This window comes from Cetorhinus maximus, chromosome 12 (genome assembly GCF_964194155.1).
Source record: "Cetorhinus maximus chromosome 12, sCetMax3.hap1.1, whole genome shotgun sequence".
Classification (NCBI taxonomy): domain Eukaryota; kingdom Metazoa; phylum Chordata; class Chondrichthyes; order Lamniformes; family Cetorhinidae; genus Cetorhinus; species Cetorhinus maximus.
Window position 1 is genome coordinate 121,286,651 of NC_135890.1, and position 13,565 is coordinate 121,300,215.

The 13,565-nt window shown below is 44.9% G+C and overlaps 1 protein-coding gene across 12 annotated transcripts in view; it reads right to left on the reverse strand.

Annotated features, from left to right (window-relative positions):
• The window catches only part of ep400 (E1A binding protein p400), a 142,890-nt gene that overhangs the window by 64,243 nt on the left and 65,082 nt on the right, over window positions 1-13,565 (reverse strand). For 10 of the 12 annotated variants that reach the window (XM_078554545.1, XM_078554541.1, XM_078554542.1 and 7 more), the window contains 2 exons: window positions 6,822-7,112; window positions 4,307-4,471 (listed from right to left, as the gene is read on the reverse strand). In XM_078554545.1, coding sequence (XP_078410671.1) covers window positions 4,307-4,471; window positions 6,822-7,112 — 456 coding nt within the window. The remainder of the gene's footprint in view (window positions 1-4,306; window positions 4,472-6,821; window positions 7,113-13,565) is intronic. The other 2 variants (XM_078554538.1, XM_078554546.1) reach the window with 2 other exon arrangements.

A 13,565-nucleotide genomic window follows, 5' to 3' on the forward strand; every position in this document is an offset into this window, starting at 1 on the left:
AGCATTTGAGAGGGTAGAAGAGGAGAAGATGTTTCCACCCATGGGCAAGAACTAGAGGCCATAAAAATAAGACAGTCGCTCACTCATAAAACCAATGCAGAATTCAGGAAAAAAATTCGTTATCCTGAGAGCAGTGAGAATATGGAACTCACTGCCACAGGGAGTAGTTGAGACCAATAACATAGATACATTTAAGGAGAAGCTGGATAAACACATGGAATAGAAGGTTATGTTGTTAGGGTTAGATGGAGGAGGGTGGGAGGAGGCTCATGTAGACCATAAACACCAGCATGGACCTGCTGGACCAAATGGCCTGTTTTGTTGCTGCAAATACTGTGTAAAGTCTAAGGTCGTGATCTAGATGCTAAATTGTTTTTTTAAACATAACTTCTATAGACACAGTTCTTGCTTGTATTCTTTAAGTAGTATGCCTACCTACTCTACTATGTCTTTGTGAAGCGTTCAATCTGTTCAACTCATCCCCAATCAACTTTGTCTTCTGTTCGCTTTCTTAGCTTTCTAGCAGTTGAGGTTTGTTAGATATTCAGATTGTTAAGAGATTGCACCACATTCAAAAATGACTGGTTAGCATTCATAAATTAATAAATCAGAGTCTAAACTATTTGTTGGTCCCTCCCTCTCTTGTTAGAGGTTGGGACAATGCAAGTTGCTTTCTGAACTATGCATTATTTCTAAATTAAAAGGAATGCTACTAGGCCAGAATCAAGACTGATCTGTTTCATTTCGTACTGATCTGAGATGGCCAGAGGTGGGTCTTTCGATTGCTTACAAGTCAGGAATCAAATAGCCCACCTCTTCAAGAGGCTGACAAAGAAGCCTTGGTATTAGGAACTCTGCTGTAGAGATGATAAGTAAGGGAAAAAAAGGTATAGTATCACCCACGCATTGGAATAATTGGCAAAACAGAACGGGGAAGGAAGGAAGATGGAGAAAGCAGCCAGAGGTCATGCTTCATTTAAGAACCAACGGGAAAAAAGAACAGGATATTGCTCTTGAAGAGTCATAGAGTCATTATGGCATGGGGTGAGGTCATTCGGTACATTACTCCCATGCTGGCTTGCGGTAGAGCAATCCAATCAGTCCCATTCACCATCTCTATCCCTGTAGCTCTTCATGCCTCAAGTGTCCATCCAATTTCCTTTTGACATTATTCATTGTCTCCGCTTCCACCACCCTAGTTGACAGCAAGTTCATTATCACTCCCGGTGTGAAAGGTTCCTCCTCATATTCACCCTGCATCTCATGCCCAAGATCTTAAATCTGTGTCCCCCTTGTCCTTGCACCATAAGCTTAAGGGAACAACGTTTCCAGGGCTACCTCATCTAAGCCAGTCCTAACCTTGTCCATATCGATGAAATCTCTCCTCAATCTCCTTTGCTCCAAGGAGGGTGGGGGGGTGCAGTAAAGCAATGGCAATATGCTTCCAAGTCAGGATGGTGAGCAGCTTGGAGGGGAACCTGCAGGTGGTGGTGTTCCCATCTACCTGCTGCTCTTGTCCTTCTGGGTGGAAGAAATCATGGGTTTGGAAGGTACTGTCGAAGGAGCATTAGTGAATATTGTAACTTGAAGATGGCACACACTGCTGCCACAGTACGGCAGTGGTGGAGGGAGTGAATGTTTAAGGTGGTGGATGGGATGCCAATCAAGCGGGCTGATTTGTCCTGGATGATGTCAAGCTTCATGAGTATTGTTGGAGTAGCATTCATCCAGGCAAGTGCAGAGTATCCCATCACACTACTGACTAGTGCCCTGTAGATGGTGGGCAGACTTCAGGATGTCAGGTGATGAGTTACTCGCTGCAGCATTCCTAGATCCTAACCTGCTCCCGTACCCACAGTATTTATATGACTAGTCCAGTTCAGTTTCTGGTCAATGGCAACCCCCAGGATATTGACAGTGGGGATTCAGTGAGGATAATGCCATTGAATGTCAAGGGGAGATAGTTAGATTCGCTCCTGTTGGAGATGGTCATTGCCTGGCATGTGTGTGATGTGAACGTTACTTGCTACTTATCAGCCCAAGGCTGAATGTTGCCCAGGTCTTGCTGCATTTGGACACGGACTGCTTCAGTATCTGAGTCACGAATGATGCTGAACATTGCGCAATCAGCAGCAAACATCCCCATTTCTGACCTCATGACGGAGGGAAGGTCACTGATGAACCAGGTGAAGATGGCACGACACGACCCTGAGGAGCTCCTGCAATGATGTACCAGGACTGAGATGATTGAGATCTAACAACCAAAACCTTCTTTCTTCGTGCTAGGTACAACTCCAGGCAGTGGAGTTTTCTCCCCCAGATTCTCATTGACTTCAGTTTTGCTGGGGCTCCTTGATGCCACACTTGGTCAAATGCTGCCAAGGGTAGTGACTCTCAGTTCACCTCTTCAAGTCTAGCTCTTTGGTCCATGTTTGGATCAAGGCTATAATCATTTCAGCAGCTGAATGGTGCTGGCAGAACCCAAACTGAGCATCAGTGAACAGGTTATTATTGACTAAGTGCCACTTGATAGCACTGTCAACGATGCCTCCTATCACTTTGCAGGAGACTGAGAGTAGACTGATGTGGCGTAATTGGCCGGGTTGAATCTGTCCTGCTTTTGGTGGAAGGATGTGCCTGGGCGATTTTCCACATAGCCAGGTGTATGCTGTACTGGAACAGCTTGCTATGGGTGCAGCTAATTCTGGAGCACAAGTCTTCAGTACTATTGCTGGAATATTGTCAGGGCCCGTAGCTTTTGCAGTATCCAGTGCCCTCAGCCATTTCTTGATATCACGTGGAGCGAAATGAATTGGCTGAAGACTGGCATCTGTGATGCTGCGGACCTCCGGAGGAGGTCGAGGTGGATCATCTACTTGGTATTTCTGGCTGAAGATGGTTGCCAATAATTCAGTATTGTATTCAGCACTGATGTGCTGGGCTACCCCATCATTGAGGATATTTGTGGAGCCCTTTCGTTTGGCATGTAAGTAATCCTGTGTTGTAGCTTCATCAGGTTGACACCTCATTTTTTAGGTATGCCTGGTGCAGCTCCTGCCATGCCCTCCTGCATTCTTCATTGAATCAGGGTTGATCCTCGGCTTGATGGTAATTATAAGAGTGGGGGGCATGCTGGGCATGCGGTTATAGATTGTGAGTCTATATTGAATACAATTCCTTATGAATGTCCAGTTCTGAGTTGCTAGATCTGTTCCAACTGAAACCTATCCCATTTAACATGGTGGTGGTGCCACACAACATGATGGAGGATATCCTCAATGTGAAGCCGGGACTTCAGCTCCAGAAGGAATGTGCGGTGGTCACTCCTACTGATAACCATCATGGACAGATAGGCTGGTGAAGATGTGATCAAGTAGGTTTTTCCCTCTTGTTGGTTCCCTCGCCATCTGCCAAAGACCCAGTCTAGCAGCTATGTCCTTTAGGACTCGGCCAACTCGGTCAGTAGTAGTAGTCAGCTACTGAGCCACACCTGGTGATCGATATTGAAGCCCCCCCACCCAGAGTACATTCTGGCCCCTTGCCACCCTCAGTGCTTCTTCCAAGTCGTGTTCAACATGGAGGAGCTCTGATTCATCAGCTGATAGGGAGGCGCCTGCAGTAGGTGGTAATCCTCCATCCTTACCTGGTCTGGCCTACATGTAACTCCAGACACACGGCAATATGGTTGACACTTAATTGCCCTCTGAAATGGCCGAGCAAGCCATCCCAATCATCTCAAGGACAATTAGGGATAGGCAATAAATGCTAACCTTATTAGTGATGTTCACACCCCATAAATGAATAATACAAAAATAATAATTTGAGGGATGTGGTGGTACATAGAGGAGGATGGAAATCACTGAATTTTGAGTTTTGACTTGCGGTTTCTGAGAAAGCCATTTGTTATGGCGACTGCATCTGGCCAGATGTTGACTGTGCAGTGAAGGACTTTAAAACTGTATTAGCAGCCGGATGGAACTCTCTGCTTCTCGCATCTTGGAAAATAATCTAGAGGAGTTTTCAACTTCTAACAACATTGTTAACCAGATGATCTCCCTTAGCATCACTTATAATATGGCAGAAGATGTGGTGGAACTACATCATCACCTAGTAACCACAGACTGCAACATCGTCAGTACCTGTCTGCATGGAGATTCTTATCGTGTAGACATTGTCAAATGCAAATACTGACATAAAAAAACTACATTTTGTGGGGGAAAGAAGTGTGTGTGTGTGTGTGTGTGTATACAAGACATATTTTAAATGACACGCCATATCCATGGTTCCTGCGTGTTGCTGGATGTACCTTGTAACTGGAGATGCTGGCCTGCAGTGAGCTGCCGCAACTGACTGCTAGACAAGGTAAACTTGTTGCCTTGGAAGTGCAGCGTCACGGGCTGACTATTCTGGGTGCCTCGTCCTTGTCCACCAGCTATGGAGGCAAGCTGGGCGATGCTAACAACTTCTCCACCTGCAAGGGAAGGACAGTGTGCAATGCAATTACAAACAAGAAATCTGGACCATTGTCCTTTGGCAGTTAGTAAATCTGCACCCAAGCTCTACTCATGCAAGGTCATCTACAGTGCGCCAACAAGGTGTCAGAGAAGTTTATGCAGGAAAAGCAAAGTGAGGTCAACTTGAAAAAAAAATGGCCAGGCAGATTATTCAGCTAACCAGTGAATATCTATTAAGAGATATCTCACATCTACCCTGATCTTCAAATGGAATTTTCTGGCACTGCTTAAAATGAAGGCAAGAACTAAACAGCAATGCTGGTTCATTCCCCAGTTGACATTTTATCCATTAAGTTCTTTCATATTTATTCACAGTGTGTGGGTGTTGCTGGCTAGGCCAGCATTTATTGTTCATCCCTAATTGCCCCTGAGAAGGTGGTGGTGAGCTGCCTTTTTGAATACAAATGAGTGGTTTTCTGGGCCACATCGGAGGGAAGCTAAGAGTCAACCACACTGCTGTGGTTGAGGAGTCACACAGAAGCCAGGTCAGGTACGGACAGCTGATTTCCTTCCCTAAAGGGTATTAGCGATTTTTTTTTTGGAAAATCCATCATCATTACTGAGATCAGCTTTTTATTCCAAATTTATTTAAGTAATTAGATTTATATTCTCCAGCTGCTCTGGTGGGATTAGAACTCCTTTCTCTGTTGGTTTGTTCATACTTCTGGATTATTAGTTCAGTAACATAGCCACTATGCTACCATACTGCCAATGTGCATTATCAGAAAAACTCTTCGAATATTGTCTGGCCAGTGTAAGCTTTGCTAACATAGTTAAAGGTAGAATTAGATTATATATAAGCAAAGTAATTATTCCTCTGATGGGGGTTCTCTTTATTTCTTGTCCCCCATCCCACCCCTCAACTGGATGCATTTTTTCTGCAGTTCCAAAAACCTTTCTGCCCATTTTACTTTAATTGTTATTTTAACTTGGGAGCACTTATGCGTTCCCATCTAGCCAAACGGTGCAAACAAATGGCTTTTAGACTGAGGCACTTGGGAGGATTTCTATGAATAGAGCTGATGGGATATGACAGAGCCTTTCAAAAGCAACGCGCACATCCATTGCTATTGGAGGACGGCGTCAGATCTGTTATCAGCTGCCTGTAAAACCTTAAATGACACCCTGTTATCAGTGTTATGAAAGTGAGGTGCATTTTCACACTGCCTTTCCAAGAGCACCCGCAAACAGGAAAAGCAAAATGGGCCAGGGTCTCTGAAGTTTACTGAACTCCTGCTGTCTGTCATCAGTGCTTCCACCCCTTGAAATATTAGAGGGGGAATTTACCTCTCGGGCCCATCTTACGTACACGGTCAGTTAACTTTACTACATTTAGCAGGAAGGAGGCAACAGTATAAAGTCCCTACTAGATAAGGAAATGAACTTTGGCAGCTATTTCTAAACGCTGCAAATGGCATAAATAAAAATCCTGGATTTTATGCACAATAATTAAATAGAACTTGTGTACAATTGTTTGGGTGGATTTCTAAACTTGTATATAGTTGTTTTTATCAAAGTGGATAGGAAATCTTTCTCTCCCAGCTTCATTTAAGTGTAATTGGGGAAAAGGGGCTTGATTTAATACATGAGCACTGCTGACAGAAGGGCCAGATACAAGACTGGCGATATTACTTCCCCATTCCCAACTTGCTGTTAATAAAAACATTCTGTAGTATAACCTCTGAAAACTGAGATCTAGGTTCCAATTGTGGGTCTGAATGCATACACAAGGTTATAAGGCAACATCATTAACACTGGGCAATATTATAGCTGTGATTAATTATTATAAAAGTGAAGCACTGGGATATACACTTTCAAACAATACTGCCATAGGATTTGATGCAACTCAAGTAAGGAAAACCAACTGACTAATAATTATCCTACATAAATATCACCTACATTTTTGAAGTGCCTGAACACAATTCTTCAAGATCTGCTACTTTAAAAAAAAATTAAGCAGCTTTTGTAAAGGCAGTGCATTATCTAGAAGATAAATATCTCATCAGGTCAGTACTCAATATTGAAAAGACATGCTAGAAGGCAACGTACATACAAAAGTGAAGCAAAGGACAGTGTTTTGTTCATTGGCCAAGAACCATGGCCTGAGCTTGTCTAAAGAAAATCTCAGCAGGTGGATTAGTCCCTTACCAACAGAGAGATTTGCGTAAATAGGGCAGCAAAAGAGAATTTGGAAAAAAGGTTGGAAATTTGGCTGCTCGTGAGGGACAGCCGCTGCCAGCGAGAAATGAGTGAGTCATGCAACAGTAATAAGTGGGAGAATTAGGCAATATTTGTGAGGCCACTTACTAGGCAATCGTGCCTGGGCCTGTGAGGTCAGCACCAGCCTCTGATGCAGAACACTGGTTGTCGGGGTGGTGTGAGCGGAGGAGGCCTGTTGCTGGGCCTGACCCGAGTGCGAGGCCTGGGAAGCGGCCTGTCCCTGCTGGGTGACCAGGCCTGCTGTGCTGCCCAGGGCTGGGCTGGCTGTGCTAGAGGTGATGGTGCTGTTCACCGCCTGCTGCTGTCCCGGTGCACTGGCAGAAGTCTGAGTCATCTGAAACGGAGTCGCTGCTGCAAATGACAAGTGGTTGGTTTGTGCTGGCCAATAACGAGAGACTTTTATCAAAACATATTCACATTTCATTCTATGCAAACTCACCACATCTCCAAAAAAAAAATCTTAGGATGACTGATTAAAATTGAAGATATACTCACCTGGTTACTGAAATTAACTACTTCTTCAATATGCACAACTCTAAGCCCTCGGTTTCTCATCGATATATTTTAAAAAAATTGTATACTCCACGATAAGTAGCGTTTTGTTTCAGCTCTGGCTAAAGAGAGCTCTCTTGCCTGAGTCAGAAGGTTGTGGGTACAAGTGCCATCCCAGGGACTTGAGCACATCATCCAGACTGACACACGCACTGAAGTGCTGAGGGAGTGCTACACTCTCAGAAGTGCCACCTTTCAGGTGACAGGTTGACTGAGGCAGAGTCTGCCCTCTCCGGTAGATGTAAAAGATCCCCATGTTACTCTGTCGAAGGACAGCAAGAGACCTCTCCCCGGTGTCCCAGCCATTAGCTACCCCTCAGCTAACACCAAAAACTGATGGCTTGGTCATTTATATTTTACGCTGTTTGTGGGAACTTGCTTTTCTCAAATTGGCTGCTGCATTTTCCTATATTACAACAGTGACTGAACTTCAAAAAAAAACTTCAGTTGATGTGCAGGGGTTATTTTACAAGTGCAAGTCTTTCTTTCTTAACAATACATTAGATCATTTTGGCCAACAGCCAAAACCACAAATGAAAGCAAATAGTTTCAGAAAGCCTTGGAAGTGTCTTAAATACAGCCAGCATTACAGTGACTGTGAACACTTCTGTCACTTTCGTAGGTTTTAATGCTCTGTGGACTGGTAATAGATTAGCACATCTCAAATATTTCCCCTGACCAAACAAGGAAAAGCAAAATGTCTCATGTCTTAACCACATAATAATCAGCTTGTGCAATGTATTGATGTGTTTCCCAACAGCCTTATGGATCAGTCTTAGGATAAAGGGGTCAGCCATTTAGGGCTAAGATGAGGAGAAATCTCTTCACCAGAGGATTGAGAATCTTTGGAACTCTATGCCAGAAAACTGTGGATACTCAGAGTTTATTCAAGACAGAGGTCGACAGATTTTCGGATACCAAGGGAATCAAGGATATGGGGTTAAGTGTGGGCAAGTGGAGTCAAGACAGAAAATCAACCATAACCTGACTGAATGGTAGAGCAGAATGGAAGGGCCAAATGGTCTTCTCTGGCTCCTATTTCTAAAATTATGTTCCTAGTACCTCGAAGTTCCTGCTCTAGGTCATAATCCTTCTAGAACAAACATAATGCAGTACAATCCAGAGGCAAAGCTGGTGCCTGCAAGCTGCACTCAATGGTAGCCCAAACATGGGAGGTAACGTGACTAAACAGGCTCAACAGCCAAAGCATTCAGGATCCACTCTTGCACAAGTAGTGAAATGGTTGTGTTACTACAGCCTAGGGCTTAACAACTCTGGACAGAAGTAATCCTGCAGATTTCAGTTAAACAGCCCTTTCCCCGCCACCATAACCCATTGTTCTTTTACACTAATAAATTTTTTTAAAAAGTGTTCAAAAGAAAATAAAAACAAAATACACATTTTTTTAATGCCCCTATGATATTTCTTGTGTGGGGCTGGTTAGCTCTTCAGAATAACGCCAATTGCGCTGGTCTGATTGCCATTCCAGCTGAGGTAGACTTGGGACCTGCCTCTTCATCCTGTCCCAGAGAGTGGAAGGCAATGGCAACCCACCACCGACAAAAATAATGTCATGAGTACGGTTCTCAGGATAAAGCATCAGCAGACAATAAGCCAAGGATCTGCCTTTGGGCAAACTACCAATGAATGACTGAACGAATGAACATTTTCTCAAGGTACTCAAGATGGCAGCATCGCCAAAGTCTGCAGGATCTGCTAAATCAATGACCTTTAATAAGCAAACCAGAAACTACAAAAACTAGGGGTGCCTTTCTTGCATTTCAGAGGTTAAGAAGTAATTTGATATAGATTTTCAAAATATTAAGAGGAACAGGTAGGATAGATTGTAACAAGCTATATCCACTAGTTGAGGAGTCTGAAACTAGGGGGTGGGGAGGGAGATAGTCTGAAAAAAAAAAGCCAGACCCTTCAGGTTTTCATGCAAAAGGTGGTAGGAGTTTGGAACTCTCTTCCACAAACAACAACTGGTGTTAGATCAATAATTAATTTTAAAACCGAGACCGATCAGATTTTTGTTTACCAAGGTAATAAGAGATATGGGTCAAAAGCAGGTATATGATGTTGGTTTGCAGGTCAGCGATGATCTCATTATATGGTGGCCGAATAGGCTTGAGGGACTAAATGGCAGGCTCCTGCTCCTATGTTCAGGAATATGCAGTGACCATTGCGGTTACCATCAGATTAGCAAGCGTGCAATCTGAAAATCAGCACCTCAAGCTCACCCCGTACTCTCACAAGAAAATTTAAAAACCTCTTTGCAAATTGTGCCAAGACAAATACTTACTCTGCCCTTGCTAAAATGTAAATATTGGTGGTTTAAAGTTATTTTTAACATGTTAAGAACCACACCTGTAAACTTAATAAGTTACCAATATCTGAGGAAACAAAAGTAAACATTTGCGTGAAAGGATTTCTAGGTTAGTGTTCAAGCTCTGCTTAAGCCAAAAACCATGCTGTTAATAATATGGATAGCATTATGCAGTATTTACATTATACATACAAAGTTTCCACTACTACAGCTGATAAACTCTTAACCACATGTTTAATCACCAGTTGAGAGCGACCCCTTCAATTTAAAAACAACATTCAGCATTTCATGACTTGCTAGTTGTTCCAGCTTCATTTGACAGTCAAAAGGGCTCCTTTACATCCAAAATGTTCCACTTGTGGAGCACAGTTTCCCCCATTGCACAACAAACCAACAAAGTTTATGCTGCAAAGGGGCAGAGGACAGATGAAAAGGAGGTAAAGGGATAGGGGAACAGATTGGGCATGAGGGATTAAGAATACTGTCAGTGAACTAGTAATCCAGAGACCCAGGGTAATGCTCTGGGGAATCCCACCAGATGGTGGAATTTGAATTCAACAAAAATCTGGAATTAAAAGTCGAATGATGACCATGAGGCCATTGTTGATTATTCAAAAATCCCATCTGGTTCACTAATGATCTTTAGGGAAGGAAATCTGTCACCCTTACCTGGTCTGGCCTACATGTGACTCCAGACCAACAGCAATGTGGTTGACTCTTAAATGCCCTCTGAAATGGCCTAGCAGGCCACTCAGTTGTAACAAACCACTACAAAGTCATGAAAAAGGAATGAAGTCGGCTGGACCACCCGGCATCGACCCAGGCGCCGGAAATGACAATGGCAATCTCAGCCCTGTCGACCCTGCAAAGTCCTCCTTACTAACATCTGGGAGCTAGTACCAAAATTGGGAGAGCTGTCTCGCAGACTAGTCAAGCAACAACCTGACGGAATCATATCTTACAGATGATATCCCAGACACCACAATCACCATCACAGGCAGGACAGACCTAGCAGAGGTGGCAGCACAGTGGCGTACAGTTGGGAGGGAGTTGCTCTGGAAGTCCTCAACATCGACTCCGGACTCCATGAAGTCTCATGGCATCAGGTCAGTCATGAGCAAAGAAACCTCCTGCTGATTACCATGTGCCGCCCTCCCTCAGCTGATGAATCAGTACTCCTCCATGTTTAACACCACTTGGAGGAAGCACTCAGGGTGGCAAGGGCAGGGAATGTAGTCTGGGCAGGGGGCTTCAATGTCCATCACTGAGAGTGGCTTGGTAGCAGCACTATTGACCAAGCTGGCCTACATGTGACTCCAGACCAACAGCAATGTGGTTGACTCTTAAATGCCAAGCTGAGTCCTAAATGGCTTGGCTGCTAGCCTGGGTCTGCGGCAGGTAGTGAGGGAACCAACAAGAGGGAAAAACACACGACCTCATCCTCACCAACCTGCCTGCTGCAGGTCTATCTGTCTATGACTGTGCGGTGGTCACTCCTACTGATACAGTCATTGTGCAGACGAAGTCCCGCCTTCACATTGGGATACCCTCCATCATGTTGTATGGCACTACTACCGTGCTAAATGGGATAGATTTCGAACAGATCTAGCAACTCAAGACTGGGCATCCATGAGACGCTGTGGGCCATCAGCAGCAGCAGAATTGTACTCGAACACAATCTGCAACCTCATGGCCCGGCATATCCCCCACTCTATCATAACCATCAAGCCAGGGGATCAACACTGGTTCAATGAAGAGTGCAGGAGGGCATGCCAGGAGCAGCACCAGGCGTACCTAAAAATGAGGTGTCAACCTGGTGAACCTATAACACAGGACTACTTGCATGCCAAACAGCATAAGCAGCAAGTGACAGACAGAACTAAGCGATTCCACAACCAACAGATCAGATCAAAGCTCTGCAGTCCTGCCACATCCAGTTGTGAATGGTGGTGAATAATTAAACAACTCACTGGAGGAGGAGGCTCCACAAATATCGCCATCCTCAATGATGGAGGAGCCCAGCACATCAGTGCAAACGATAAGGCTAAAGCATTTGTTACAGTCTTTAGCCAGAAGTGCCGAGTGGATAATCCATCTCCGTCTCCTCTGGAGGTCCCCAGTATAACAGATGCCAGTCTTCAGCCAATTCGATTCACTCCACGTGAAATCAAGAAACGGCTGAAGGTACTGGATACTGCAAAGGTTATGGGCCCTGACAATATTCCAGCAATAGTACTGAAGACTTATGCTCCAGAACTTGCCACGCTCCCTAGCCAAGTTGTTCCAGTACAGCTACAACACTGACATCTACCCAGCTATGTGGAAAATTGCCCAGGTATGTCCTGTACACAAAAAGCAGGACAAATCCAACCTGGCCAATTACCGCCCCATCAGTCTACTCTCCATCATCAGTAAAGTAATGGAAGGGGTCATCAACAGTGCTATCAAGCGGCACTTGCTTAGCAATAACATGCTTGCTCAAGCTCAGTTTGGGTTCTGCCAGGGCTCCTCAGCTCCTGACCTCATTACAGCCTTGGCTCAAACATGGGCAAAAGGGCTGAGCTCCTGAGATGAGGTGAGAGTGACTGCCCTTGACATCAAGGCCACATTTGACTGAGTATGGCAACAAGGAACCCTACCAAAAGTGGAGTCAATGGGAATCAGGGGGAAAACTTCCCGCTAGTTGGAGTCATACCAAGCACAAAGGAAGATGGTTGTGGTTGTTGGAGGTCAGTCATCTCAGCTCCAGGGCATCACTGCAGAAGTCCTCAGGATAGTGTCCTCAGCCCAAGCATCTTCAGCTGCTTCATCAATGACCTTCCTTCCATCATAAGGGCAGATGTGTTGATGTTCGCTGACAATTACACAATGTTCAGCACCATTCGCGACTCCTCAGATACTGGAGTGGTCCATGTCCAAATGCAGCAAGACCTGGACAATATCTAGGCTTGGGCTGACAAGTGGCAAGTAACATACGCGCCAAACAAGTGTCAGGCAATGACCATCTCCAAAAAGAGAGAATACAACCATCACCCCTTGATGTTCAATGGCATTACCATCACTGAATCCCCCATTATCAACGTCCTGGGGGTTATCAATGACCAGAAACTGAACTGGACTAGCCATATAAATACTGTGGCTACAAGAGCAGGTCAGAGGATAGGAATTCTGCAATGAGTAACTCACCTCCTGACTCCCCAAAGCCTGTCCACCATCTACAAGGCACAAGCCAGGAGTGTGATAGAATCATCCTGGATGAGTGCAGCTCTAACAACACTCAAGAAGCTCAACACCGTCCAGAACAAAGCAGTCCGCTTGATTGGCACCACTTCCACAAACATTCACTCCCTCCATCACCAACGCACACGAGCAGCAGTGTGTACCATGTACAAGATGCACTGCAGGAATTCACCCAGGCTCCTTCAATAGCACCTTCCAAACCCACGACCAATACAATCTAGAAGGACAAGGGCAGCAGATAGATGGGAACACCACCACCTGGAAGTTCCCTTCCAAGTCTCTCACCATCCTGGCTTGGAAATATATCGCCATTCCTTCACTGTCCCTGGGTCAAAATTCTGGAACTCCCTCCCTGACAGCACTGTGGGTGTACCTACACCACAGGGGCTGCAACAGTTCAAGAAGGCAGCTCACCACCACCTTCTCAAAGGGAATTAGGGATGGGCAATAAATGCTGGCCCAGCCAGCGAAGCCCATATCCCATGAATGAATAAAAAAAAAATCAGAGGACAAACACCAACACAGACTGGTTGAGCCCATCAGCCTCTTGCTGTGCAACTTGTCATGACATTTAGCTTGGTGCACCAACAATTTCTGGTGCCGAGCTAAAGGATCTCAGCTGGGGTAATGTTGTGACCTCAGCTCTGCCAGACTGAATGAGGAAGGTGAAAAATATAGCCAGCAAGGTGCTGATCCCTATCAGAGATCGG